We start from the raw sequence: 25,700 nt of genomic DNA, 5'->3' as shown, positions 1-25,700 counted from the left end.
GGGAGCTGTAGGCACGGCGGTTGAAGCGGGTTGCCATCAACATCGGCAGAATAGGGACGGCCCAGCAAGTCCGGAACAGACAGTAAATGCAATTGCTCAGGACGTTCAATCACATAGAACCAACATTTTGTACAACTTTCACAGACAGTTCGTAAATGCACTGCTGAGAGATAGTGGTGCCATCACTGCGGCTCAGCGTAATTTGTTATTCCGGTTTTCACCGAGAATGGTTAGCGGCAGCCCGCCAGCCAATCAGCGTCGAGGTTTAGGCAATTCCAAACCAGCGAGAAACTTGACTGTTCGGACAACCTCGACTTCACCTCTGAAAGCAATCTCCTGTGCGCTCACCCGGCCCCCCTCCCCTCTCCCCCGTCTGTGGCTACCGTACCTTCCTTCTATCTCTTCATCGGAGGGTTCTTCACATAATCAGTATGCTGGCACGTACTGTCCTGCGCAGCGTGCCCTTCCGGGGCCTCGCCCGTCAGTCTTTGAACAAGACCTCCTCGGTACGTACCACCCCGGCCTCCGCACCCATTGGCCTCAATGGGTGAGGACAATCGCTCTATAGCATGGCCTGCCACTCTCTGAAATGGTCAATGACTGATAATTCGTCCAGCGAGCGTCTTCCTCGACTGCCGGTGCCGAATCCGCCAGCTCCCCGTTCCACCTCACACTCACCGCGTCGGTCGCTACCGCCATCGCCCTGGGCTCCGCTACGTATCTCTATGGACAGGAAGCTTTTGCGATGACACCTGCTGAGGAGGGGTGAGTCGATTGATGTCACGGAATTGGCTATCGACTTCGGCTTTCTCCGCTCCCCCGACCGAACCACAGCCTGAAGTCCAAGTTGATCAAGCAGCTGACATATCGCGTTCAGGTTGCACGCTACTCAGTACCCTTGGGAGCACGCCAAGTGGAACAAGACCTTCGATCACCAGGCGTGAGTTGATTCCAAACTAACCTCGAGCTCCCTGTCGGTACTTTTACTCACGTTTTGTTGTCCAGTCTCCGCCGTGGTTTCCAGGTCTACCGTGAAGTTTGCGCCAGCTGCCACTCCCTTACCCGTGTTCCCTGGCGCTCTTTCGTCGGTGTGACGCACACCGTCGATGAGATGAAGGCCTTCGCCGAAGAGAACGAGTACGACACCGAGCCCAACGACCAGGGTGAGATCGAGAAGCGTCCCGGAAAGCTGTCCGACTACATCCCCGCTCCTTACCAAAACGAGGAGGCTGCCCGTTTCGCCAACGGTGGTGCTCTGCCCCCGGATCTCAGTTTGATCGTCAAGGGTCGTCACGGTGGCTGCAACTACATCTTCAGTCTGCTGACTGGTTACCCCGATGAGCCTCCTGCTGGTGCTACCGTCCAGGAGGGCATGAACTTCAACCCCTACTTCCCCGGCACTGGTATGTATGCCTATTGCTTTGTCTCGACCTGTATCTAACCTTTCCTTAGCTATTGCCATGGCCCGTGTCCTCTTCGATGGTGTCGTTGAGTACGAGGACGGCACCCCCGCCACCACTTCCCAGATGGCCAAGGACGTCGTCGAGTTCCTCAACTGGGCCGCCGAGCCTGAGATGGACGACCGCAAGAAGATGGGGTTCAAGGCCATCACCCTCCTCACCGGTCTCTTCGCCCTCAGCGTCTGGGTCAAGCGCTACAAGTGGTCCCCCATCAAGACGCGGAAGATCGTCTACAGCCCTCCCGTCCCCCGGCGCTAGGAGGTTTCCAAACAGACTGTATAAAGTATGAAAAGGGAAGGATCTAGCGACGACTAGCGAGCTGTGATTAATGTCGAGCCCTCTTCAATCTTCTCGTTACCCATGTCGTTTACTACCCATCTTTCACCTCGGTCTTTCGATTCGGATTCGGATTTGGACACGATTCGATGGACTCTCCTCCTGTTTTTGTTAGATATTTCTCAGGACACCTGTATCTGTATCTTAGATATTTATTTCCCGTCTAAAATCTTGTGAAGAACCAATGCCACTATTTCCCTTTGTTTGTTAAATTTAGCTATTTAGGTGACGTAAGTTGAGGTTTGCTACAAGATCTTGGTATAAACCTTTATTAGGTATCTTTTTTTTGCCCCTGTTGCTCGAGTATGAGTATTTACATTAGAGAACCATCTATGTACAGCATTCCTAAACATTATCCCAATCTCAACGATCAACAGTCCTCTCCCCATCCCCGAACGCACGCGAAAACACATAATCATAACTACTCCACATCCCAACCTTGACAAAATCACTGAACCTGCCCGCCCACTCAGGACTGCGCCCATCCGGACGTGCAAAAATCTTCTGTATCGCCAGCACAGCGAGGAGGAAGGGAGCCCACGTAACGAGGAAAACGAACATGCCGATCTTTTGACGCATCGTTGTTCTGCGGTATGGCTGGATCTGAGATAGATATTCGCGGTATACGAGTGGGAGGTTGTGTTCTTCTGCGCCGGTCTTGATTAGGCCGAGGTAGCGGGCGGAGGGTTGCGCGCGGCGTGGACTTGACTTTGCGTGTGATGAGGGTTGCATTAGGTCTTTTATCGCTGCAGGGGAAAGGAGCGTATGTGCTTTCACGGGTTGTGTGGCTGGTTGCTCGGGGATTGGGTCGGCGGGGTTGTAGTTTTCGGGGAATGGGTAGCTGGTGACAACGATGTCTTTATATCCGCGTCCGCCGCCTTCTGTTGCTATGATTTTGGCATAGTCGCGCAGGGTGACCTCGTAGACAACACCTATGAGGGGCCCTGTGTAGCGATCTTGATCCCAATCTTCATTCTGTAGGAGCGTGTGCTTCCCTGAAGTGTTGGCGGCATCGCTGGCTTTCTCTCCGTCCATGGCCTCCGAGGTGCGTCGGAAGTGTGTTCCTGCAAAGCAAGGCTCTATGTAAGGGACGCCCGGAAGGTCGAATGTTAACCGGAGTTCTGGAACGACGACGTTGAGCTGAGAGAGAGGTTTGATTCCGCGCATTCCCAGGAAGGTCTTCGACGCTAGATTCGAACCGTAGGCTAGGTATAGGACGGTCGTTTGAGCGACGACGGCGCTATCGTCGAAGCCGCCGTGAGTAAGCGGAAGCTTGCCCGGTAGATATTCATTCTGATCGAGGGATTGTGCTGAGATGGACGCCTGCTGCCGGGTGGGCGTTGTCTCGGGGAGATCGCGGGCTGAGAGATCGTGCTGACTGGGTGGAAGGAGATCTTCTTTCAGCTGCTCGAGGGTATATGACTGCGAGATCGATATGGGAGGGGTGCCGACAGCCTCCTCTCGCCACTGGCTCCCAGAATGGTCGTTCTGCATGTTGAAGGTGTTCGAATAGGTACGGTAGGGGCCAGGTCAGAGTCGCAGCTCCCTAAGGAGGATTCAGGCCTCTGATATAGACTTCCATCATGGACCGAAACGGGACTGGTCCGAATCCTGCCATGGTCGATTAGAAATCTACTGGAAATCTCCTCCAGTCAAGTTCAACCGCTTAACGCCACTGGTTCCAAGCGCGAGTCGGCTCAAGGAACCTCGCAAAGACCCGACGGAGTTCGGAACGAGATTGGCTAGTGGAGAAACCGGCGCGGAGGCTGGTTGTGCCGCCGCCGCTGGGACGGCGCCAAGAAGGGGCCATTATGGATCTGAGGTTCAGAATGTGAAGTAGAAAATCCTGGGATCGAAATTCACTCCGGATTATAGGTTTTAGCGCATCGTGCAGGGTCAGCCCCAGGATCCTGGATCGAAAATGCCAATCACAGCAGATCTTCCCCAGAGACTATGGCGCGATCCCGCCAGCGAAAGCTGTCATTCAGATGGCGCGATCTCGATCTCTTCGACTGTATTTTGGTACTTACACCTTTAAGAGAAAGGAAGGAACGACTGAGTCGCATTTAGTAAAAGGCAAGTACGTAGGTTACCTAGGCAACTTCACATATACCGAAAATGGCAGGCACGGTAGAGCGGGCGGGCGCTCTTTCCATTCAGTAATACGTGCAGATATGGCAGGAACGACCAAGATAATACTAACGGCGCCTTCCTGCCAGGGAACCATGGCTGATGAGCCCTGTCAGGTGGTTGTATACTAGGTACCACTGCTATTACTCTACAGTAAGTATCTTTAGCTAATCAATCATACATATAACAACTTCTTGGTTTGAGCTCCTGATAAATCGATATCTATCTTTATATTCTATAGAGCGTCTGTAAGGTTCTCTTTCTTACCCTATATCTATGCAACGAAAATCCTGTAATCAGATAAACCATCCGAGTCGCCAGGAAATTGTTTAATGAGCGAATGCACTTTCGTAATCGACGTATAGCGATGCAATTTATCGGCGCAACTAGGCTCAAGACCATTGGCATTCAGAGAGATTCCCGTTGGCCTTCACAGAGCCAGGCTTAGCCTGAGGCTTCGTTGGCGTTCCGAAGCCGTTGACGCGGCCGTAAAGCCACTTGAGAGTTGCGGTGCTGAGGGCCATGACTACGGCACTGAGAACGAAAAGCCCGATTCGGCCTTCGAGCGGGACCGCTTCGAAGATTGGGTAGGGGTACCTTATAAATTGGTTAGATTAGGGTTTCCTCCAAAGAGAGGTGTCCGCGTACCATCCGTTCAACTGGAAACACCGCTCCACCCAAAACCAGTAGGATACTGCGATTGCGGTGGACAGCCCAAGGGCTGGGCCGATGGTGATTGTCCATGGCGGGGAGAGGAAGAGAATGTCGATTAGGAAGACAATAGAGGGAATGGCGTGGAAGCTGATGTCTGTAAAGGACACAGAGTTACATGAGTACTCAAAATGGCTAACGTGACGGGAAACATACCAGCACTCATAGGAATCACGGCCCACTCGGGAATGACGAGGCGCTCATCGATCTATAAAACGTGGTTAGCATCGAGCAAGGACTGAAAAGAAGGGCGACTAACAAGGCGTAGACTCCAGTAAAGAACACTGATCAGAACCTCCATCGGAGCGCTACACACGGACAGCAGATTCTTCACCAGGAACAGCCTGGGGGACAAGGTAATATCCGCTAGAAGACCGAAGGCGAAGGTGATAGTCGCCAGAGATAGACCGATTACGGTCAGGTACTGGAAATGCCATCCGTATGCTTCGTTGCTACGGGACGGAACGAAAGTCAATTTCCATCGAACCTTGGGCTTGGAGGTGTAGATGGAACTTACGCATGGTTAGGATTGTCGTGCATGCTATAAAACGGGAGTCAATAAAGCTATCCTGAAGCTGTTCTCGGGTGCATGCACTTACTACTTGAAGGACCATATGAAACTAGCTAACCCGGAAGCCTGCGGAAGGGATTAATTAGAGACGAATTGTGAAGCCTTGCAGGATATCGTACATGAACCAAAGCCGAGACTCCTCTTGAGGGACTGGGTAGCCGCTGCAACGGGTGCGCTTTGGCAATTAAAGACGACATAACGCTAGTACGTATGTGTTATCTGGAGGAGATTGAGGATAAGGTTGATAGCGATAACAGCCGTGGTAGGGATAAGGAACAATCAACGATGGCAGAAATCTAGAGGTTTGAAGCTGTCAAGCAAGCAGAATATCAGAAATAAGAATAAGAATCAGCAGCGCAAAGATTGACTCGAGAGAAGAAGATCATCATTAGGTATGCAGACATTATCTATCCATAGAAAGTGACGGAGCACAAAGAAAAAGCAAGGAACCCCCATGTCTGATGTCAGCTGCCTCCGGAGCCAGGGTAGTCCCGCTCCGTCAGGGCGTCTGGGCTCATCAATTCAAGCCTGAGGTGTCAATAGCCCCAAAAAGGCAGTTCCAAGCGTCCCCACGGCGGGAGGGCTGTGATTGCTCCAAAGGTCCGTCACCCAGAGAGCCACGATAAGGGCCATCTTTCATGCAGCAACAAATGCAACTTCCACTTCCTTCAGCCTGCTTCTCCTGTCTTACTGCCTGGCCCTCTCTCTGCTTGCACCGTTTCTGTCACATTTGGGCTTTACCGCAGTCAATTTCCACCTCCAGAATCTTGACAGCCAGAGGCCTCTTCTAGTACGGTAGTCGGAGTCGTGCCGAGACTCTACTATTATTGTATAGCGAATACCACCTTAAGGTTCTCGTGACTCGTACTCTCCTCTCCGCTCTCCAGCTTGAACTCGTTTCTCATCTCGCATCACATCTCATTCTTCCAAGACCCTCGACATCACCATAACCCCTAGAATTGCTTGGCTAGCCCCGCCATATCTCGTACCTCGATGAGTACGAACACTAGACCCGATTCCATCGCCATCGACTATCGTTTCCTGTCCTCTTGGGTCAATCGACCGAATCGCAGACGAAAAAGACCCTCTTCGCTCAGCCCTACGCAGATTGCTTCTAGATACCGCATGGCGATCTTACTCCGCAGATTAAGTTGGCACTATCTTTCACCCCGGACCATTAGTTCGTCAAGTAACCGTGCCTATTCTCCGATTTGAGCATCAAATGCCGCGCTCTAGAAGGCCCGGAGCCCCCGAGCCTAAGCGAAGATCTCGCAAAGGATGCTGGTAAGTATTGCGCATTTGGATCGTATGGGGTTCGAAACATTCATTGACGACGTTCAGGCAATGTAAAGCGAAGAAAGTCAAGTGGTCTGTATGCCTTGCGTCCATGGAGCCACTTTGCTAACTTTTTGATAAAGTGGGGAGGAAAAGCCCTCGTGCTTGAATTGTCGACGTCAGAATGAACCATGCGACTACAGTATCCGCTTGAACTGGGGTGGGAGGACAAGAAGAAGGTCCTCTGTCGGCTCACCGAGCTCCCAGTCAAGCAGCGTATCACAATATTCATTCCCATTCCCTTTGTCTCCTCCATCCCTGCACCAAGCACGCCCAACCAGTCCCGCTCGATCGTTCAAGGCTAGTGGTTTGGAGGAGAAAACTACGCAGGACGAACCTGCGGAGTCCTTGCTCTGGGATGCTGGGCTTGCAGGGGAGATGACTATAGGAAACACGTACCCTAGCAGGCTACATGATATCCAAGTTCATCCGACTGTCCTTGACCAATCCCTTAATCCACCCAGCCGTACAACCGATAGAGCTCCAGTAGAAATGGACCTGTCGCTGAGCACTTGGCCGAGCTTCCCTGCGGGGGCCGACATGCCGCACAATCGCCTCTCAAATCCGTTTGCCAGACCTCATTATCACCCATCGCTGGAAACCAGTGGCAGCATTTCAACAATATTGAACTTTGACTCTCCCTCCGGACCCGCCTTTCAACCACTCCCTGTGACTCAACCTGAGGTAGATGTTTCTGGAAATGTGCCTACTGACCCTTCATCTGAACAGAGTGGTCTGCCAGTTTATAAGGACTTCCCCGGGTCTCCTCCTGGAGAGATAGGGGCTACAGATGCCTCCGACTGCAACACTTATAGCCCTTTCAATTCTTATGGAACTCTCTCCCCAAGGTCACTTGACACCAGCCTGATTACAACCGAAACACCCAAAGACCAAGAATTCCCTGACAAGCTAACCGGGATCCCGGACGGAACTTCTGAGGCTGGTTTTGACGGGACGAAGCACACCAGGTCTAACTCTCTCTTCACACGCCGCCATATCGGTCACCATCCATTTGAAGAGCATCGCGGTCTTACCAACTCCGAAAAATGGCTCGCTTATCTCACCACCGTGACCGACCATTACGGTATAGATTACGGTCGTCCGGACATGGACCTGGGGAACAATGATGACGACTCAGCAATTGATATCACTGACGCGCTTGATGCTGTTCAATCTCAGATAGCGAGCAGCGTGTCTAGTCCGAGAACACCAGCAGAAAAGGAGCGTGGGATGTCAAATGGCGACAAGTACGACTATTATGCATTTCCTGTGCCCATTGACATACCACGATACATCTCGCCACTTCCAGCATCCCTATTCAGCGTACCCATCAACTTGATGTACTTCCACCATTTTCTCAACCATACGGCAAGGATCCTGGTCCCTCACGACTGCGGCGACAATCCGTTCAGATCTGTTCTGCCCTCTAGTAAGTAAGACATTTCCCCTTCCTTTCCTGATCGATTGCTGACTGAATAGTGGCAATCGGCGACCCAAATCTACTCAACCTGATGCTAGCGTATTCAGCAAGCCACCGAGCGAGATTTTTGGGCCATCCTGAGCCAGCAAATCGGATTGCATATTGGGTCAGCAACGTCTTTCCGTCACTGCGCATGGCGCTGGAGGATACGCAGGAGAAGATAACCGACAGCCACCTGGCGACGGCCATTATGTTGCTCTCTTTGAAGATCGTCTCGCCCGGCACTTTTGAGGTTCCGATACCCTGGCAAAGCCACCTCAAACTGGCCCGCGACCTATTCCTCGCCCGGCAAAGTCAAATCGCCTACCCTGGAAACCGCATTGGTGCATTTCTCACCCGATGGCTCGGTTACCTGGACATTCTGGGCTCGCTCTCTTGTCGGCGCCATCAACCGCCCCTGTTGGCATACTATACTGTATTGAGCACCTGCTCCTCAGTGGAAGACTGGGACGAGTTCGCGGTCGACTGTTTTACCGGCTTTACTCCTCGAACTGGCTTATTCTTGATGCAGCTCGGAGGCTTGGTGAACCAATGCGATAATGAACGATTCGATGAGATGGGCACTTTCCTACCTGAATGGCGGCCCTCTATCGATGTAATTCACGAAACGGAAGCCCTAATAACCGACTGGGAGACACTTGAAACACAGGCCCACGCCCTTGAACAACATTATCAGGAATTGGAATCGTCAGATATGCTTGCGGTGGATCGTGCTTTCCGATATGCTGGCCTACTTCATCTTCGTCGCCGGGTATTGGGCGATGCACCCGATTCTGACGCAGTTTCGAAGGCTCTAGATGGCCTCATGCAGTCGGTGACAGCGATTAAATGCGGATCAACCGTCGAAGCAGGCGTTCTGTTCCCAATATTCACGGCTGGATGTGAAACGCAGAATCTTGAGCAACGAAACGAAATCAAGGAGCGACTAGAGGCTCTAGAGGCCACCGGAATGAAGCAGGTATGTTGCGTGATTAGTTCATCACACCATTGGACTAAATTTGCTTTAGATTCAGAGTGCACGCACGTTGATGCAGCGATGTTGGGACGCTGGTTTGCCTTGGATTGCGTTTGCGCAAGGAGAGTTTATCGGGTAGATTGTCAGATTGTCATCTCACTAATGGTTCAACACCAAAGATGACGTGGTATAAATGCAGATGTCAGATTGTTCGGGGGTTTATACGTGGTTTCTCATTAGCGGTAGATGCTTGATACAGCCCAAATCTGCACGGCGTGTGGATAATAGCAAGGCAACACAGTAATCTCCCTCATATGGTCTAGGGGCTTCAACATAACATATCTTCTTCATTAACCTCTGCTTCTCTTCTCTATCTCAACTTTCATATTCCTCACTTATCATTTGTTCGTTGGTATCGGAACGCCTCTGGCCCAATTTCTTGTCGGCTTCCGCAGACACCAACAGAAACCTCACCATGTACATCCCGCATTACTGAGACGAGCAACCTTAACCTGACTGCCTCTTGTTCACCAACTCCCTAATTGAACACCGCCACTGACTATTTAAACCCCTCAATTTAATTCTAGCTCTTTGTTCTTCATCTTCTCCACCACTCTCTCACCGTAGCAACGCCCTCGTCTGACTCCCCTAACTCCTCTGATTGCTCCTTTCCAAAAATGGAAGGCTGCGATTTCTCCCAGCTTCCTCCCGGGGCTTCACCACGTCTACGCTTCTCCTCCTTTCCGTCTCCTTTGATACGCCAGTCTATATGATTCTCTGCTTCTTTTTGTTTGTTATTAATACTCGTCTTCTACATCTCACTCGTGTCTCACTTCCTGGACCTAAAACTTGCGACTGGCGTCGTCGCGCAGAAAAGCAGACGGAAAGTGACGAAATGGCATACGTCCCTTTCACCTACTCTACGGACCTTCTTGATGGCAGAAATGAAGATATTCAGATTTCACCTCTTCGTCCGCTCTACCTAAAAGATTTACAAGATGAGAATGCCCCACCACTTGTTCCAGGGCAGAAGGACCTCTTGGGTAATCTCGTGGATGACCTAAAGATGTCAGTCTTGGATCCCAAGGTATGCTTTGGCATAGTGTAAGCAAACGCTGCAGACAAAATGTTGACCCATTGAATCTCTCGCCTCAGCGCGCCCCGCGTGTTGTCCCTCCTCAGCGCCACCCTCGCGACGCGACCCAGCTCAACACAACCTCCCAGGGAGACCAGCGACTCATTCCAACTGTCGCCAAGTGGGATGGGAAGATGTCCTGGGCTTTGAAAGGATCTAGTGTCTTTGATGGCGCAGAAGAAGAGCTCGACGCCTTCCATACCCGCTCAAACATGCTTGTCGCTCGTCAGCCCTATTTTGAGCTTTGGGTCTTCCAGTACGGCCTCCGCTACATCCCCTCCATCTCGGACCGCGATGTCTACCGTACTATCCGCATCGATGAGCTTCCACCTGACCGATCATTAAGCCAGATTCTTCCGCTCGTCGTTGGTGAGATTTACTCCGCTCGCCTTGCAGACACTAGCGCCATCACTGGCTATAACACCGCCATGATCATCTTCGTCACCCAAGAAGAAGCTCTCAAGTTCGTGGTTGGTGTTAAGACTAAAGTCTACCCTTTACCCTTCGGAAAACTCGTCCCCGTACACACGCCAACCTACCCCATCCCCGCCGATACGGAGCGGTTGATCAAAAGGGACGGATACACCCGCACCATAGGCATATTCCACACCAAACCGACGCTCAAGATGGAGCTCACCCGTGTCCTTACCAATCCCTATCTCAAATACGCCATGCAACTGGAAGGCATCGAAGATGGTCCTGCACACGGCGAGGTTGATGTTAAGATGATTTCGGTCAAGGGAGCGGCAATGGTATTTGAGTGGCTGAGAAAACATCCGACCTTGGGCCAATGCCAGTTCCGCTTCTTGAAACAAAATGGAACACCCTCTGAGGCTAGAGGCGTGCTGGAGGAGATTGATGCCATGGGTACTGCTTGATAGTGGAATTTTTTTTTTCCCCTTGACTTCGGGTCTCATTTCCATCCTCTTGTCTTCCCCGAATATGCCTTCTTCAGCAACATCACTCTGCGATTCTGCTATCACGAGCCTCTTGACGCGGTGACACAAAGCCGGAAAATGCATGATTCCGCTCGGTGATTGCTTTGGAACTCTGCAATGAGCCTACGACTATGTTGCGTTCCGTATCATCTCGCGCGAGGAAAAACGCCCCATGAGTTTATGACAAAACAAGCTATCTTGATGTTCGATAAGAAATACCCAGCAATCCAGATGATCTCTCAAGCACAAACTTCTCAATAACTTCTCATAAAACTTGACAGCCCTCATAAATAAAGCTCAGTGAGGGCAGACCTCTGAGTAGTCTCTAATGAAAGTTCTGCTGCAGGTTCGAACCAGTCCACATCAAACACCAGGTGTACTCGCATGCCGGCAGAAGCATGTGTATTAAATGCCGTCATTACATATGGTAAGCGATCCCGATAATTTCCCATCAAACTTATTGTGCGGGCAGACTTTACGGATGTTGCGGGCGTCTAGCCAGACTAATTGACCGACTCTATACTACCGGGCAGGCTAACGGGTCTGGTTTGGATGTTCTACAACGTCCTCGACCAGTGACCATTTCAGCACGGCTATAACCAGGACTTGCCTGCATCTCTTGGGCGAGCCTTTCACCATCGTGCGCACCTGGCTAGCAGGGCGGTTGAGAACAGGGACAGTATTTATCTATAAAGTAACTTCTATAACGCCTGAGCCCCAATGAGATAGGACACCCAGTTACTTCCGAGTCAAGAGCGAGAGCGGTAGTCATGAATAAAGCGTACTTAATGAACATCTCCCTTGACAAATATGTACTTCGTAAATACCGCTAATTAGTGCTAAGAAACATTGGTATTGACGAAAGGTAGATAATTGTAATAAGTATTGATATTTGATGTAGAGTTGAAATACAAAATAGCACCGAAGGCCTGGGTCCAAATTTGGTCTAATCTCCTAAAAAATTATGTTCCTCGAGGATATGGCGAAAGTTGCGGAAATCCCGTCTATTCCTCAGTTTCGGCCATGTGATCCCAGTGAAACCCGCAACCAAGAATAGCGAAAATCATATTCTGTGGTATGTATCCGTACATCATTGCACCAGGTTCGGCTGCAAAGGGGACGTTGAAGAGGATAAATGATTACAAGTGTATTGATATCGAATGTAGGGTTAGAATAAAGAAATTACATGGCCTAAAAGGTCCGAAAATTTGGGAGTTAGTGAAGAGCTCAAAAGAGCTTGACTGTCCGTCCACCATACCACACAACGCAGTGTTTCAGCTTTCCATCAAGGCTCCGGCTGGTTGCTGCATGGACGTTTCTCGACCGCTGACTTTGGGTCGGTGCCATTCGAGAGCGACATTTGTCCACTCAATCCTCGCAGACAAAACAAACACTAGGCTGCTCGCGGTCACGGCGAGGTACTATTGCTGTTAGGTTTCAGATATCTCACACTAATCGACCAGGGTCAAAGACCAGGGTCACTTAAAAAGACAGTCGTGATAGCCTCATTGTATGCCGTAATGACTGCGTCAAGGCGATCCGGAAACTTGTCAAGAACCGTTCTTCTTACCTCGAGGTTCCTAGCATGAAGAACCATGGCCACGGCAGTCGAACCTAACTGCGCGCCGGACTTAAGCCATGGAAAAGTTTATTCTGGAAGATCGTCCCGTTAACAGTCTGCATAACAGAGCTGCCCAAAGTACTGGGCGAGAGCACAATCGAGATACCCACTGGGACGATTTCAGGCCTCGACCTAAGAACATTCTGGACCGTGAGGAGAGCCATCTGCGCCCCGAATCCACAGCCTAAACCCTGGAGGATCTGGAAACGGTGTAAAGGTTGTATAAAGGCCGAAGGCAACGCAGAGCATGGCTGATCCGACGAAAAACCAAGGATTGTAGTATCTGACGTGCTTTGCTAGCACTCCTGACACAATTACACCCGACAAAATCCAGCTGCATGATCTTCTCCCTCGTGGTCTTAGCGGCCGACCGACGGCGTACTGGTAGGCGGCGGGTGAAAGAAGAACAACAACGCGCCAACCGTAACCGCCCCAGCAGGAAAATTAGTAAGAAAACACCACCCCCAACTAACATGACTCGTAAACGCACCCGCAATAAGCGGCGCAATAACAGTCCCAACTGCATAAAGCCCCGTGAACAACGGCCTCTGCGCCGGGGGCGTAGCGAGCACAATCACAGACGGGCCACCCGAGACTACACCGGCGCCTCCTATCCCCGCCACGGCGCGGCCGACAATAAACATGGTTGAGCTGTTGGCTATGCCGCAGAGGAGGGAGCCGAGGAGGAAAATTGCGAAGAAGATGAGGTACGTCCACCGTAGAGAGAAGATTGTTGCTACCTTGCCGCCTAGAGGCTGCAGGGCGGACATGGTTAGGGGGTATGCGGCGCCATACCAAGCTATATCCGTGGGGGCGTGGAACTGGCTGGTTATGGCGGGGATTGCCTAAATGAGGTCAGTAAAGTGATACCGGTAGGAAGGGGAAATGGATGGATGTTAATGGAATGGAAGACCAACGGTGGCAATGATGGAGACGTCGAGCGAAATCAGGATAGTCGCAGTCATGATACCCGACAGAACACTGTAAAGCTTGAGGCCGGACAGGGACTGATATTCATTCATTTCCTTCAGTCTGTCCATTTGGACCTCTTCGTCCTGCTTGAGCTGGGAATGCATCGTGCGAATTTGCAGAGCTTTGAGTAATGGTTGGAGAGAACTGAAACGGTATGAACGAAGAAGACGAAGACGACGAAGCCCACTGACTGTACTTTCGAGAACTGTGTATTTATACCCTTCCTGAAAGGCCGTTCAGGGGTATTGAAGCCAAGCAAACAAAGGGAAGTATACAATTCTAGTATACCTCCTCGACTTGCCTCCGACTCCGATTCCGATTCAGACTCCGACTCCATCATCCTTTGCTCCTCCTCCTCCCTCCTCTACCAACTGCAGGCGGTATGCATGACCGGCAGTCCCCAGGGGATATGCCGGCTATGCGGCAAGTTAGAAGTCAGGTGCGTTCCACTCGACGGTGCTTCTCGTAACGCTGTAAGCGACTTGTTTTCCCCGACAATATGCGCGGCAACAACCAACCCAAGGCAAGGGCCGAGCAGAATGAGGCAAATAGCCTAATTAGTGTGGAGAGAAAGAAAGTGGCGGAATGCGCGATTGTAATCGTTGAACGGAAAAACGGAAGATGGATAAACTTGCTATCGGACGTACTTTGGCACCGTCAGGCAAGCAAAAAAGGGGGGCCTATCACCATCACCATGGATCTTACTGGAGATCTCCCATAGCATCGAACCCGGTGGCACTGTTCATTTAGTATATCCCTCAAGTATACGGCTTGGGAACTGACCCATGACTCAGAGCGGTACTATAGAAACCATTGTGTTCAGTAATGTTAAACTCACATTAATCATCATAAACATTATGCAATGAAGGACACCATGGACAAAACAGGTCCATGTAGGGCCGAGATCCTGCTCCTCACGACCACGGCATCATTGGTTAACCAGGGTTTTATTTGATCGAGAAATAAGCTCCCCGGTTGTTGCTAAGTACCGGTCGAGACCGGTCGAGACTCCAAATGATCTAGGATGAAGCTCTCCGGCCGTATCTATTGATTGACCCAGATATCCTGCGAGAATGGCGCCCGATTTGTGTATTTAAGCAACTGCTTCCTCTGTCTAACTACGGTTGAATCAGATCTGGATCTCCAAGGCGCATCCTCAACGGCCTGAATCAAGAGATAAACTGCCTTAAGAAGAGTATTCTGTACTAGTAATAATAAACCACTGAGCACAGATTATCCAGGGGAAAAAGATATTTAGTTTATTCTAGGAACTAACTTGGTTCGAAAATACTTCTGAAGGCGGGTTTTTTACTGACCTAGGCTGTTAAGGATGTGTTTTAGATATCTTTTTATTATATTAGTAAGGAAGATCTCCAGTAATATTATATATGGCTATTAGTTTGCGTGAAAGCACTGCCAGGCCATTCATAACTATGCAAATCTCAATACAATAGTCAACGGGACTGAGCTCCCTCTATAAGCATCCCCGATCAGGATAGTGTAAATGAGCCACACTTAGAAGACACGACCCTTAACCTGGTTAATCTTCTTAACATTGACGTCCTTCCACAGCATCACAGAGACAAGCGTGATAGAGTAAAGGCACGTCGCAGCAATAAGCATAAGCCGCTGCGTCTGGCTATAAGAAAGATTGATGGCGTCACGCTCGGGACTGCCAACAGGATACCCATACTGCGCCGTGACATCACCATAGATAGTGGCAAGCTGAGACTGTGCGCTGGCCGGCAGGTTTTCTTTGAGTTTGTTGGGGAAGATACCGGTCCACATAGCAGCTGCAATGGAAGAGCCAACAGCGGAACCGATGTTGATAAACATACCCTCGGCCGCAAGAATAGCAGGGATGTCCTGCTGCCGAGAGACGGCCATGACGGTCATTTGCTCGCAGATGACGAGAGTTCCGCCGCCGAAGGCGATGAAGATCTGGCACATGACGATATAGCCGATGTCGACGCCTGCATGGCGGAAATGGATCATGAGTGCGACGCCGAGGATGGTGACGGGGACGCCGAAGTAGAGGGCTTGCCATTTGAGACGGCCGTTGTAGCGGATGACGATGCCCATGACGATGGACCAGAAGGAGGATCCGACGGTGTATATGTTGCTGATGTACGAGGCTTTGGAGACGTCTTGGTTATAGACGACTAGCAACATCGAGTAGAAGTAGTTGTCCCAAATGTACCAGGCAATGTAGAGACTTGCTGCCATGGTATAGGTGAAGATGACCGTGCGGTTCTTGAGCAGCTCCCAGGGGATGAAGGTCACGGGGGCAAGGTATTTCTCGTAGAAGATAAAGCCAATGATAAGGAGACCGCCAAAGATCAGGAAGCAGATGATGAGCGGTGATCGCCACTCGTTCACCTGCCTGGTGTAGAGATTGAACGCGAGGAGGAATAGTGCTAGACCAAGAGCGAAAATGAAGATACCGATGAGATCGAACTCCTTCACGTAGTGGACGACGGAGTGGAGGAGGGTGCGATCGGCCTCACGCTTCGGAACCAGACCCATTCTCTCGGCCTTGAGCTGGTTGTAGTAGAATAGGAAGAATAGAGGTGCTGAGACGACGGGGATGACAATTGCCCAAATGCCGAAACCCCATCGGAATCCAATGGTGGCCAGAGTGCTCTCGGCCGCAGGGCCGTAGGCCCAGACGGTAGCAATATAGGGAGACGCAACGAAAGCAATCCAGAACGCTCGGTTCTTCAGCTTGGAGGTATCGGCAATGAAGATGGTCATCGTGAAGTCAAGACCCGTGTATCCGATCTGGTAGAATACCTGTGCGGCACAGTATGTTTCTACATTCTTACAGGCAGCCATCATGATCAAGCCGACGGTCATGCTAACGACCATCACCGCAAAACCTTGAGGACGACCCCATATATCCATCAGCTTGGCATACGGGAGCTTGATCAGACCAGAAGCCAGCGATGAAATGATGGACGTTGTAGCAGTCAAGGAATGTTCTGCGAAAGAGCTTGTGACGAACGGAGTTAGGTTTCCAATCATGCCCAACGCGAAAGCCATGATGAAGTGAATGATCCAGATCCTAGGGTTTCGTTGTTAGCTTCCAGTCTCAAAGTCTCAACCTCAGGGAATGTCATGGAAAAATGGGCAGGGCTTACAAAACATAAGCTGCAACAATATGGCTTAGAGACCACACCTGAGTCATGGCCTGGGCTGCCTGAACACCATGCTGGAAGTCCGCATTGACGACGTCGCTCTCTTTCTCTTCTTTGGGGCCAACCTCTGCTGGGCAGGATCCCGCCCCCTTCTTAGCAAAAGCTTCATTGTCTGCCGGGACCCGATCGTTGTCGTCCACCGGCAGCTCGTCGTGCTTGTGAGGAAGCCTAAACCTCATCGTCGGGAAGACTTGGAGGAAGAAGCGGGAAAATAGCAGATCCAGGAAGCTGGAGAGACGAGGTATAAGCAATTGAGCGAACAGAAGGAAGGAGAAACGGGCCCATATAAGCCTGCGGGAATGGGGGCGATGGCAAGTTTCAAGGGCTTGAAGGCCGAAACTCGGCGTGCAGAGTCGCACTATATTTCAGCGCAGAAATTTGGACAGGATGATCGGATTCTCTCCGCTGCCACGCGACCTTGCTAGATGAAGACCTGGGCCCAGGCTTGTCATGGCGCTTCTAGAAGTCAAGATTAAGGGCATTTAGACGAGGCTAGTGCTGTATAGACTGATGCAGCTTGTCATGAAGAATGTTTTGGGGCCAAAACAAGCAATAGTCTTGTGGTTGGACTAACATAGGAGACAGTTTCCTAGCGGCGCTCTAGCTTGCCCAAGCAGGCGCGTGGTCCGTGGACGTGGGATGCAAAAGCTCGCAGTTGGTGGCTCTGCCGTGGGTCCGGGTTATCTGATTGTTATCTGATAATCAAATCAGAGCGAGTCCCGCTGGCCAGTACGATCCCAGAGAGAGATCTTATCTTTTTTTCGCCCTGCAGGTGGCCACCTCTCGATTCGCTTTCCATTGAGAATAATGGCAATGCCGGTGCGTAAAAGATTGCCATAGCTACTTCCCACGGGAGTATCAATGGTAGTATCAAGCGACCTTACTTTCCTAGGTATGTGGTGACCTAAATCAGCGGACCCACCGCAAAAGTCATGGTCTGACTTGGCGAAGTGACCAGGGAAATTGAAGGTTGAAGGAACCGTCAGTGCACTAGTCAAGCTTCCGCCGCGCTTATTAGAAAAGTTTATGCAGTAATTAGTACCATCCTGCTGACAATCAACTGGGAAAAGTTGAGAACATGTTAATTATGCATTCGACGGGGCTCGAAGTAGCAACAAAATATACCTCGCTGAAACGTAGCATGACTCAAGGACCAGACAAAGAAACCTGGTTGAAGCAGGAAAGCCGAGTCGAAACCAAGAGTGTCACTGAAATAGGTTGTCGGCCACCTTCTGGAATGCGCCTTGGTGTCATTATTCCTTATTCCAACATCACACTAGTGTACCCTGCCCGGGAGAAATAGTCTGCCTCAATGGTCAATGGGCCCATTGAAAGATTGGTGCGTTAAATTGAGGTGCAAAAAATTGGTAAGCGCCCTTGAGCTCGTGATTCGCGGTCAGGCATATGCATATCTCCAACCTGAAGTCACCACTCGCAACAAAAATCGCTGATGTGACCATGCCCTAATTCTTCAACCACTGTTAGCCGACTCCAACCGGCTCCAACCAGCTCTTGGTCATAATCTTGTCATTTTACATTCCAGCCAAAGCACCTCATGCTGGGTCTGGGCAACATGGTACCCCACAAGGGCCTGAACTCATCCCCTGAGGCTTGAAGCAGGAATGTAGGAAATAGGTTGGCGCTAGGCGGGTAGGGCTTCTGGGCCAATCTCATGCTTTTAGGTCTCCGGAGCCTTTATGCTTGGGCTTCGAACATTCCAATCATGAGCTTCGGGATCTGGTCGTCCTTTCCTATTTTCCTCCCTGACGCCTGGCTATTTGAGGTCCCTGGCGTTTCTATTCTTCTCACATGTTACGAACTGTATCCCATGGAAGGGGTTCCATGTGTCGCAATTAACGGGTAACGACGTCAAGTACTAAGGCTTCTCAACCTAACAGTGGAAGAATGAACTGCGAAGCATGTCGATCCTATTGCGTTTGCTGCCTCGATATGTGGAAGTAAATTCTCGTCGTGCCCCTTGATTCCGAGGCGAGCGTACTTGTACTCGAGCATTTGTCCGTTCTTGTTCGTTGTCTCCAGTTAATTCAAGATGGCTGACTGTGACCAGAAAGAGGAGAATATCGTACTTCAGGTTGCTCTGGAAGAGCTCAAGCTGGAGCTTACTCCGGACGGGCAGTATGTGCGTTGGGCAAATACTAACCCGAAACATCCGAGGAACTGGCCCGCGATTCGAAAAGTATACGACATCGGACTGATTATTTTCCTCGAGTTCTATACGTGAGTACTTTCTCTCGTGTTCCGTCCGAAGTCTATGACTGATCCTCGACTTCCCACGAATAGGACCGCAATCAACGCTTCTGGAGTAAGTTGAAAATGACCCAAACCTCCTCCCCAGACAAGAGTCGTATAGCGCGATGTTCAGATCAAGTCTCTCATTGGCAGGCAACGGCGGCGAAAGATGCACGACACGAGCTCGGGACCGACTTGACTTTTGCCGTATTGATTTTTGTCTCAACGTATGTTTCTCCAACCATGCTCAACCATGTTGCTCGGACGACCGATCTAGAGACTTATGGTGCTTAGGTATTCGCTGGCGCAAGCCGCTGGCAATGTCATTTTCCCGCCTTATTCTGAAGCTTTTGGACGAAAAAAGCTATATATCATCGGCACTGCGTTGTTTAGCGCCTTCAGTGTTATGATAGCAGCCGTACCTTCGTTGGGAGCGATGGCTGCTGGACGGACCCTGACCGGATTGGTTTCCTCTGTTCCCACCGTCATCATCACCGGGAGTATTGAGGACATGTTCAATGCGTGGGATCGCATCTGGCTTGTCTTTGCGTATATGGTGGTTGCTAACTTCGCGGTGGCCATGGGGCCAGTGATGAGCGGATATATCACTGCCTCCCTGGGCTGGTCAGTCAGCTGATGTGATAGACGGTAGTACAATGCTGACCTTTTGCAGGAGATGGGTGTTTTACATCTCGGGCATTGTGACCGGATGCGTGTCCTTGTTGCTGCTCGCGATCCGAGAGTCGCGTCCATCGCTGCTACTCACTTGGGAAGTCGAGAAGCTTCGTCAGGTGACAGGCGACGCGACTCTTCAAGCACTCAACCCCGACGAAGTGCCCGAACTCCGCGCTTTCTTCCGTGAAGGCCTTCTTCGACCGCTCCGACTGTTTTTTACTGAGCCAATTGTCTTCGCCTGCTCTCTGATGAGCGGCTGCAGCGTCGCGCTCATGTACCTATTCACCGAGTCTCTGCCCCCCATCTACGAGTCCATGGGCTTCACGCCGAAAGAAGCCAACCTGCCATTCTTCGCCATCGGACTCGGCTTCTTACCTAGCACCTTAATTCGATTGAAGGATCAACGCGTCGCGGCTCAACGACATCGGGACCAACTCCCCTTACTTCCGGAAAACAAGCTGGCTGGGATCTCTCTAGGAGCTCCTTTCCTGGCCATCGGGCTCTGGTGGTTTGCCTGGATGGTTCCTCCTGCTATACATGGGGTGCACTGGTTCGTGACACTGATCCCGCTGTTCTTTGTTGGGTTTGCGCTCAACGAGTTTGGGACCGTTCTTGCGGGATATTTAGCGGATAGCTACCACAGCTACGCTGCCAGCGCATTTGCTTCGATGTCCCTTGCGCGTTCGTTGCTAGCGGCGATGTTTCCCGTTATTGCGCCTAAGCTGTTCGGTTGCTTGGGCGCAAATGTGGCTCTGTCTGTTCTCGCCGCTGGGGCGCTTGTATTCTGTCCGATCCCGTTTGTGTTCCGATACTATGGACGGAGACTGCGAGAAAGGAGCCAGTTTGCAAAGTATAGCCTGCAGGTATATGAGCAGACTACCGTGGAGAGGGAGTACTAGACTATTTGAGAAGGACTATATATGCGGCGATGGTATAGTGCAGTTCATTACATATGTACTTGCGTGTGGCCTTCTGCTTAGTTAAATTGCAATCTGATGTTATCAGCTTCAGCTATATGTTGGTCTTTCTCCGCGATCTGGTTAATGCTTACGGTAGATGAATCACTAAACAACCAATTGATAACATGTCCAGGGTCTTGTTATCTCGTCTGGCGTGCGGGGAAAATGGCAGGATCGCCGCGCCCAGAATCCTTCCAGCCACGGTTCTCGCCCTCGAAGCTTCTCCGCGCCCTTCTATTCGACTGCGACGCTGACCCCGCGCCCTCGGAACCATGTCAATGACTCTATGCCAATATCAGAGCTCGTTATGTTGCACCCTCCTCTCACGGAATGTCTCCGTTCTTCACAAACCTGAAGTCCGGCACTAGGGCTGCGATTCTGGCCATATTGCTTGAAAATCCCCGAGGATCAGCCACTATTTGCCCTTCTGTGGTAAAGATCATGCATATGGAGGAAAGCCCTACTTAAAAAGCAGAGTCACCCCTGTCTCTGTGATTTCGGATTGCCGGTCTCACTTCCCTTGTTTCGCTCGATCGCTGGCTTCTCCAAGCTCTTGACTTTCTGCGCGCTCACGAGCCTCTTTCGACTCACCATGGCGGCGGAATCACCCAAGATTTCTGATATTGAAAAGCCCACTTCAGCACCAGATGAGCATCGCAAGTCGCGCTTGGATCAGTTCGAAGATCCAGATGAGGGGCTCAGCGTGGAGGAGCGGGCGAAGATTGTGAGACTGCCGGTGAATGAACTTCGCTTGCTCGCAGGGTTACTGACGCAAATAGGACCGTCGCCTCCTCTGGAAACTCGATCTGAAGCTGGTTCCCTGGCTGAGTTTGCTATACCTCATTTCTTTCTTGGACCGGTGAGTCGTTCTTCGCGTCGCGAGCGCAATCTGCTCCTAATCATTCTCGGCAGAACAAACATCGGCAATGCAAAGCTCGCGGATCTACAGGAGGACTTGGAAATGACTGATGGCCAATACAATGCTGCTCTAACCATCTTCTTCGTCTCGTACTCGGTTTTCGAGCCCTTGACGAATGTTCTTCTTAAGCGGCTCCGACCTAGCATATTCATTCCCATCATCATGGTTCTATGGGTGCGTCTCTTACCCACTTCACCATGGCGACAAGCCGCATACTGACGCTCACCATCGTATAGGGTATCTGCATGATGTGCATGGGCTTCGTCCACAACTGGGCCGGCCTCATGGCTGTACGTCCGTGCCCCCTCTCCACGCAAACCATACACTAAAACATATACAAAGGTCCGCTGGTTCCTCGGCCTCACAGAAGCCGGCCTCTTCCCCGGCGTCGGCTACTTTCTCTCATGTTGGTACAAGCGCTCAGAGTTTGGCGTGCGCATGGCGATATTCTTCTCCGCCGCGGCCCTAGCCGGCTCCTTCGGCGGGCTCCTCGCAGCCGCCATCGCGCTCATGGACGGAATAGGCGGAAAGGAAGGCTGGGCCTGGATATTCATCCTTGAGGGCTTAGCGACGATCGTTATTGGCGTTATCTCCTTCTGGATGGTATACGATTTCCCCGACGAAGCAAGGTTCCTGTCGGACGATGATCGCAAGCGGGTTCTCAGGCGTCTGGCGGAAGATCAGCAGGCGAGTGCTGAGCACGAGCAGTTCAAGATGGCGTATTTTTGGAACAGCTTGCGTGACTGGAAGACGTATACGGGTATGGTTATCTATATGGGTGCTGATGGGTGTCTGTATGCGTTTTCGCTGTTTGTCCCGACGATTATCAATGAGTTGGTATGTTCCCTCAAAATCCCAGTCGGCTGGATGATTCGATGCTGATAGATTACTACCCGATAGGGCTACACAAACATCCACGCCCAACTCCTCAGCGTCCCGCCCTACGCCGCCGCAGCCGTAATCACAGTCGCCGTAGGCTTCATAGCCGACCGCACCCGCCAACGGGGCATCTGCAACATGCTTGTCTCCCTCCTCGGCATAACGGGCTTCGCGATGCTCCTAGGCGCAAAATCCGCGGGCGCCCGATACGCAGGAACATTCTTCGGCGCGATGGGTATCTACCCCGCGATCTCAAACACCATATCGTGGACAAGCAACAACGTCGAGGGCGTGTACAAGCGCGGCGTGACATTGGGCTTCGTGATCGGGTGGGGCAATCTCAATGGGATTGTCAGCTCGAATATTTATCGTGGCGCGGACGCGCCGGAGTTTTATCCGGGGCATGGGACTGTTCTGGCTTATCTGGTGCTGTTTCAGTTTGGGGGGTCGCTTGTGCAGTATGTTCTTCTACGAAGGGAGAATGCGAAGAGAAGGGCTGGGAAGAGGGATGAGTGGGTTCAGGGGCTTAATGATAGTGAGGTGCAGCTTTTGGGTGATAAGAGGCCGGATTTTATGTATACGTTGTAGGAAGCGGGTCGATTTATATAGCCAGGGCAGTGGAAAGTCCAATTCTCCGGATATTCTGGATATTCGTTTGGATAAAAACGAAATGAAGCCCTCAAAGTCAAGCCGTTTCCTCTAGATATTGACGCCCGCTAAATCCACGCATAGAATTTCAAAGGTTATAGATCCCTCGAATACAAATTCACAATATCCTGCCCCTTCTTCGGCCCCTTGACGACATGCCGACTCGCCCAACTAAGCACCTCGCCACTCTCCTCCGCTACCCTGAACGCATACGCCGTGCGATACATATCGTTTATGCAGAGGTGATTCCCGCGCGCCGCGACAATCCTCGTGTTCGTTTCCGTGTCGGGCCCTATCTCGGGTGGAATGGGAGGCGTAACGAATTCCGCATCTGCTTGTTCGCCTTCTAAAGCCAGAGCAGAACCGGAGTCAGGATCGGTCGTGAAGTCAAACTCATGAAACAGATAATCCGCCTCCTCCTCCCCCTCATTATAAGACTTGTCCACCTTCACAAACCATACGCTTATTCGGCCTTCATCGCTAAGTCGCCAGATGTATTTCTTTGTCCAGCGGAGTCCGGGACCAAATGATGTAGGGAGACTGCCTTCTTCGCTGTATAGGAGGTCTGTGTGGCCCTGTCCTTGCGCTTGCGCTTGTCCTGGAGGGGTAGATAATAAAGGTGTAAATGCTGCCGTCCCGTGCAGGCTCCCTGTTATGTCGTTTGGGTTTGAGGATTTCAGGGTGCGGAGGAGTGTCCAGCGCGTTGGTGTTGGTGAGGTGGAAGAGGTGCGCGCGAGCGAGGAGAAGAGGGCTGGAAGGTTGCGGGGTGCCATTTTTGTTTTCGTCTGAGATGAGGACCCTGAGGAAGGTAGATCTGTGGCGTTGTCATTGTGGAAGCGGCGTTGGTGTGATGAGCATTCTTGAAATGTATGATGAGGGTGAGGGGTTGAGGTTGGTGCGGAGGGCGAAGAACTTACGGGGCGGGCCGCGGGGCTACAGTTAGGGGCCTGGACCCTCTCCTATTCCCGACGTACAATTTTCCCCTCTCATGAAGACACGGATATTTGCCCGAAATTGTGTTAATGTTCTTTTCATTGTGAGGAAAATAATCCCGCTGGATAGTAGCTGGCGTTATATCCGGGCCAACGGGCGTTGAGTATCAAAAACATTTTTACATATATTTCTCCACCATAGCCCTAGCAAAGTGTACAGCCAATGTGATGATAAACACTATCTCAAGTCAACGAAGAGGGACTCGCAAGCGCACTCCGGCGATCATGGCGCTTATTAGCTTGACTCTGGAAGTAATTCATTACGGATCATTTCAAGTCCCCTTTAAGCTTTGGAGAGCTTGGGCCGGGGCCGCAATGCATCCCTCCTTCTATCTCGCAAGAGGTCTCCAGCTTACGATCGGTATAACCCTTCCTAATCGCAAAATTTATCTGTTGCAACTCGAAGCCCGCTTACCTACGATCCCCAAAGAGAACGCTCTGGGTATCATAAGCATACTCAAGCTCCCCATGCCAATATTTGACAGCCGTCGCCCTAGTGAGTTCCCAAGCCTGCTCGAAAGCCCCAACAACATCCGGCGGCAACGGCCCCCTTTCCAGGTCCCTGATGTTATTCTCCAGCTGCTCCAAGCTACTGATCCCGATCACAACGCCATCATTGCCATTATCACCGGACACACTACCAACCGCAAACCGCAGCGCCGAATGATGCCTCAGCCACCGGAACGCACACTCCGCCATCGTCAACCCGTGCTTCGTAGCCGCGGCCTTGATGACCTGTACAGCCGCGAATGTCTCGTCCTTGAAGTATCTGTTCCGGTAGTCCTGCCCTGTTGGGTGCTGCGTGCTGAATCGGCCTTCTTGTGGGATCTCGTAGGATTTGTACTTCCCTGCTAAAACGCCCGCGGCGATGGGGTTATAAATTACGATGTCTAGGCCGTAGCGACGACAAGCAGGGATTATTTCTGGCTCAATTGTGCGGACTGCATGCATATCAACATCAATCCGTAGCCCGAATCGCGTCACCAGATTGGCTGAACCTACTAAGCGCATTATACATAGCCTGATAAACGGTCGGCCTCACCCACCCCCGTTCCCCACAAAGCGTAACAATCTCAGCAACTTCAAAAGCAGCATAGTTGCTCAACCCAAGCTGTTTGAACTTTCCCTCGCGATAAAGCCTATCTACCTCCTGTAGCGTCTCCGCAAACGGAACCGAGCGGTCGGGGGCATGGAGATAGAAAATATCCACAGAGTCTGTCTGCAATGCTCTCAAGCTCTCGTTGAATTTCTCTCTCAGTGCCGCTGGTTTATAGTCACCGGCTTTGAGGGGGTAGACTTTTGTCGCAATGCTCAAGTCGCGCTCTTTGTAGCCTGCTCTTGCAGTGAAGGATTCTTGGTGTCCGCTGAGGTAGACGCGCGCTGTGTCGAGCTCTGTGTAGCCTGATGCTTGGAATATGTCTAGCATGTGCTGGAATTCGGATAGGGAGGTTATTCTGGCGCCGGGGTTGTCGGGTGGTCCAATGGTCATTAGACCTAGGATCACTCGTGGTTTATATGTTGGGTTGAACATTGTGCA

At 51.2% G+C, this 25,700-nt stretch overlaps 10 protein-coding genes across 10 annotated transcripts; 4 read left to right on the top strand and 6 right to left on the bottom strand.

Moving 5' to 3' along the window:
• Window positions 1–331: 331 nt before the first annotated feature.
• BDV17DRAFT_262051 (ubiquinol--cytochrome-c reductase catalytic subunit CYT1) lies at window positions 332–2,008 on the top strand. The gene is made up of 5 exons (XM_073757736.1): window positions 332–506; window positions 617–765; window positions 878–940; window positions 1,006–1,403; window positions 1,453–2,008. Exons 1-5 carry the CDS (start codon window positions 432–434, stop codon window positions 1,716–1,718), a joined length of 951 nt encoding a protein of 316 aa, XP_073616028.1. The 5' UTR covers window positions 332–431; the 3' UTR covers window positions 1,719–2,008.
• On the bottom strand, window positions 2,003–3,615 carry BDV17DRAFT_262049 (uncharacterized protein). Its single transcript, XM_073757735.1, has one exon. The coding sequence runs from the start codon at window positions 3,288–3,290 to the stop codon at window positions 2,160–2,162; it is 1,131 nt and encodes a 376-aa protein (XP_073616027.1). The 5' UTR covers window positions 3,291–3,615; the 3' UTR covers window positions 2,003–2,159.
• Window positions 3,616–4,109: 494 nt separating this feature from the next.
• On the bottom strand, window positions 4,110–5,649 carry BDV17DRAFT_262048 (putative integral membrane protein). The gene is made up of 7 exons (XM_073757734.1): window positions 5,328–5,649; window positions 5,237–5,274; window positions 5,155–5,178; window positions 4,897–5,089; window positions 4,794–4,845; window positions 4,575–4,734; window positions 4,110–4,523 (listed from the first exon to the last, which is right to left on the bottom strand). Exons 1-7 carry the CDS (start codon window positions 5,403–5,405, stop codon window positions 4,319–4,321), a joined length of 750 nt encoding a protein of 249 aa, XP_073616026.1. The 5' UTR covers window positions 5,406–5,649; the 3' UTR covers window positions 4,110–4,318.
• A 1,025-nt stretch (window positions 5,650–6,674) lies between these two features.
• BDV17DRAFT_298253 (fungal specific transcription factor domain-containing protein) lies at window positions 6,675–10,991 on the top strand (the record flags this gene model as incomplete). Its single annotated transcript, XM_073763651.1, has 6 exons — window positions 6,675–6,759; window positions 6,812–7,972; window positions 8,023–8,981; window positions 9,031–9,113; window positions 9,663–10,065; window positions 10,236–10,991. 6 exons carry the CDS (start codon window positions 6,675–6,677, stop codon window positions 10,989–10,991), a joined length of 3,447 nt encoding a protein of 1,148 aa, XP_073616025.1.
• Window positions 10,992–13,031: 2,040 nt separating this feature from the next.
• Window positions 13,032–13,748, bottom strand: BDV17DRAFT_290842 (major facilitator superfamily domain-containing protein; the record flags this gene model as incomplete). Its single annotated transcript, XM_073761999.1, has 2 exons — window positions 13,032–13,517; window positions 13,590–13,748. The coding sequence occupies 2 exons, from the start codon at window positions 13,746–13,748 to the stop codon at window positions 13,032–13,034; spliced, it is 645 nt and encodes a 214-aa protein (XP_073616024.1).
• A 1,411-nt stretch (window positions 13,749–15,159) lies between these two features.
• On the bottom strand, window positions 15,160–17,020 carry BDV17DRAFT_281473 (major facilitator superfamily domain-containing protein; the record flags this gene model as incomplete). The annotated part of the gene is made up of 2 exons (XM_073760029.1): window positions 15,160–16,708; window positions 16,785–17,020. 2 exons carry the CDS (start codon window positions 17,018–17,020, stop codon window positions 15,160–15,162), a joined length of 1,785 nt encoding a protein of 594 aa, XP_073616023.1.
• A 963-nt stretch (window positions 17,021–17,983) lies between these two features.
• On the top strand, window positions 17,984–18,907 carry BDV17DRAFT_262040 (uncharacterized protein). The gene has a single exon (XM_073757733.1). It carries the CDS (start codon window positions 18,514–18,516, stop codon window positions 18,703–18,705), a length of 192 nt encoding a protein of 63 aa, XP_073616022.1. The 5' UTR covers window positions 17,984–18,513; the 3' UTR covers window positions 18,706–18,907.
• Window positions 18,892–23,111, top strand: BDV17DRAFT_281471 (major facilitator superfamily domain-containing protein; the record flags this gene model as incomplete). Its single annotated transcript, XM_073760028.1, has 11 exons — window positions 18,892–19,079; window positions 19,143–19,164; window positions 19,245–19,318; window positions 19,386–19,715; window positions 19,765–20,647; window positions 21,378–21,449; window positions 21,505–21,584; window positions 21,638–21,818; window positions 21,881–21,934; window positions 21,987–22,481; window positions 22,545–23,111. The coding sequence occupies 11 exons, from the start codon at window positions 18,892–18,894 to the stop codon at window positions 23,109–23,111; spliced, it is 2,946 nt and encodes a 981-aa protein (XP_073616021.1).
• A 12-nt stretch (window positions 23,112–23,123) lies between these two features.
• BDV17DRAFT_262034 (uncharacterized protein) lies at window positions 23,124–24,058 on the bottom strand. The gene has a single exon (XM_073757732.1). The coding sequence runs from the start codon at window positions 23,942–23,944 to the stop codon at window positions 23,267–23,269; it is 678 nt and encodes a 225-aa protein (XP_073616020.1). The 5' UTR covers window positions 23,945–24,058; the 3' UTR covers window positions 23,124–23,266.
• A 516-nt stretch (window positions 24,059–24,574) lies between these two features.
• On the bottom strand, window positions 24,575–25,694 carry BDV17DRAFT_281470 (aldo/keto reductase family protein; the record flags this gene model as incomplete). The annotated part of the gene is made up of 2 exons (XM_073760027.1): window positions 24,575–25,104; window positions 25,166–25,694. The coding sequence occupies 2 exons, from the start codon at window positions 25,692–25,694 to the stop codon at window positions 24,575–24,577; spliced, it is 1,059 nt and encodes a 352-aa protein (XP_073616019.1).
• Window positions 25,695–25,700: the final 6 nt, after the last annotated feature.

The sequence above is a fragment of the Aspergillus undulatus genome, assembly GCF_047715775.1.
Source record: "Aspergillus undulatus strain CBS 261.88 unplaced genomic scaffold BDV17scaffold_21, whole genome shotgun sequence".
Classification (NCBI taxonomy): domain Eukaryota; kingdom Fungi; phylum Ascomycota; class Eurotiomycetes; order Eurotiales; family Aspergillaceae; genus Aspergillus; species Aspergillus undulatus.
This window is presented reverse-complemented; position numbering and strand designations above follow the sequence as displayed.

Bases quoted from the DNA above. Each gene is read 5' to 3' on its own strand.
- BDV17DRAFT_262048 (XM_073757734.1), bottom strand. From the start codon at position 5,405: ATGTCGTCTTTAATTGCCAAAGCGCACCCGTTGCAGCGGCTACCCAGT. The intron at 5,275-5,327 runs GTACGATATCCT...TCCCTTCCGCAG, and splicing joins GAGTCTCGGCTTTGGTTCAT to GCTTCCGGGTTAGCTAGTTT. The intron at 4,735-4,793 runs GTATGTTTCCCG...TGTCCTTTACAG, and splicing joins CGTGATTCCTATGAGTGCTG to ACATCAGCTTCCACGCCATT.
- BDV17DRAFT_262049 (XM_073757735.1), bottom strand. From the start codon at position 3,290: ATGCAGAACGACCATTCTGGGAGCCAGTGGCGAGAGGAGGCTGTCGGC.
- BDV17DRAFT_262040 (XM_073757733.1), top strand. From the start codon at position 18,514: ATGCTTTTAGGTCTCCGGAGCCTTTATGCTTGGGCTTCGAACATTCCA.
- BDV17DRAFT_262034 (XM_073757732.1), bottom strand. From the start codon at position 23,944: ATGGCACCCCGCAACCTTCCAGCCCTCTTCTCCTCGCTCGCGCGCACC.
- BDV17DRAFT_262051 (XM_073757736.1), top strand. From the start codon at position 432: ATGCTGGCACGTACTGTCCTGCGCAGCGTGCCCTTCCGGGGCCTCGCC. The intron at 766-877 runs GTGAGTCGATTG...TATCGCGTTCAG, and splicing joins ATGACACCTGCTGAGGAGGG to GTTGCACGCTACTCAGTACC. The intron at 1,404-1,452 runs GTATGTATGCCT...ACCTTTCCTTAG, and splicing joins CCCCTACTTCCCCGGCACTG to CTATTGCCATGGCCCGTGTC.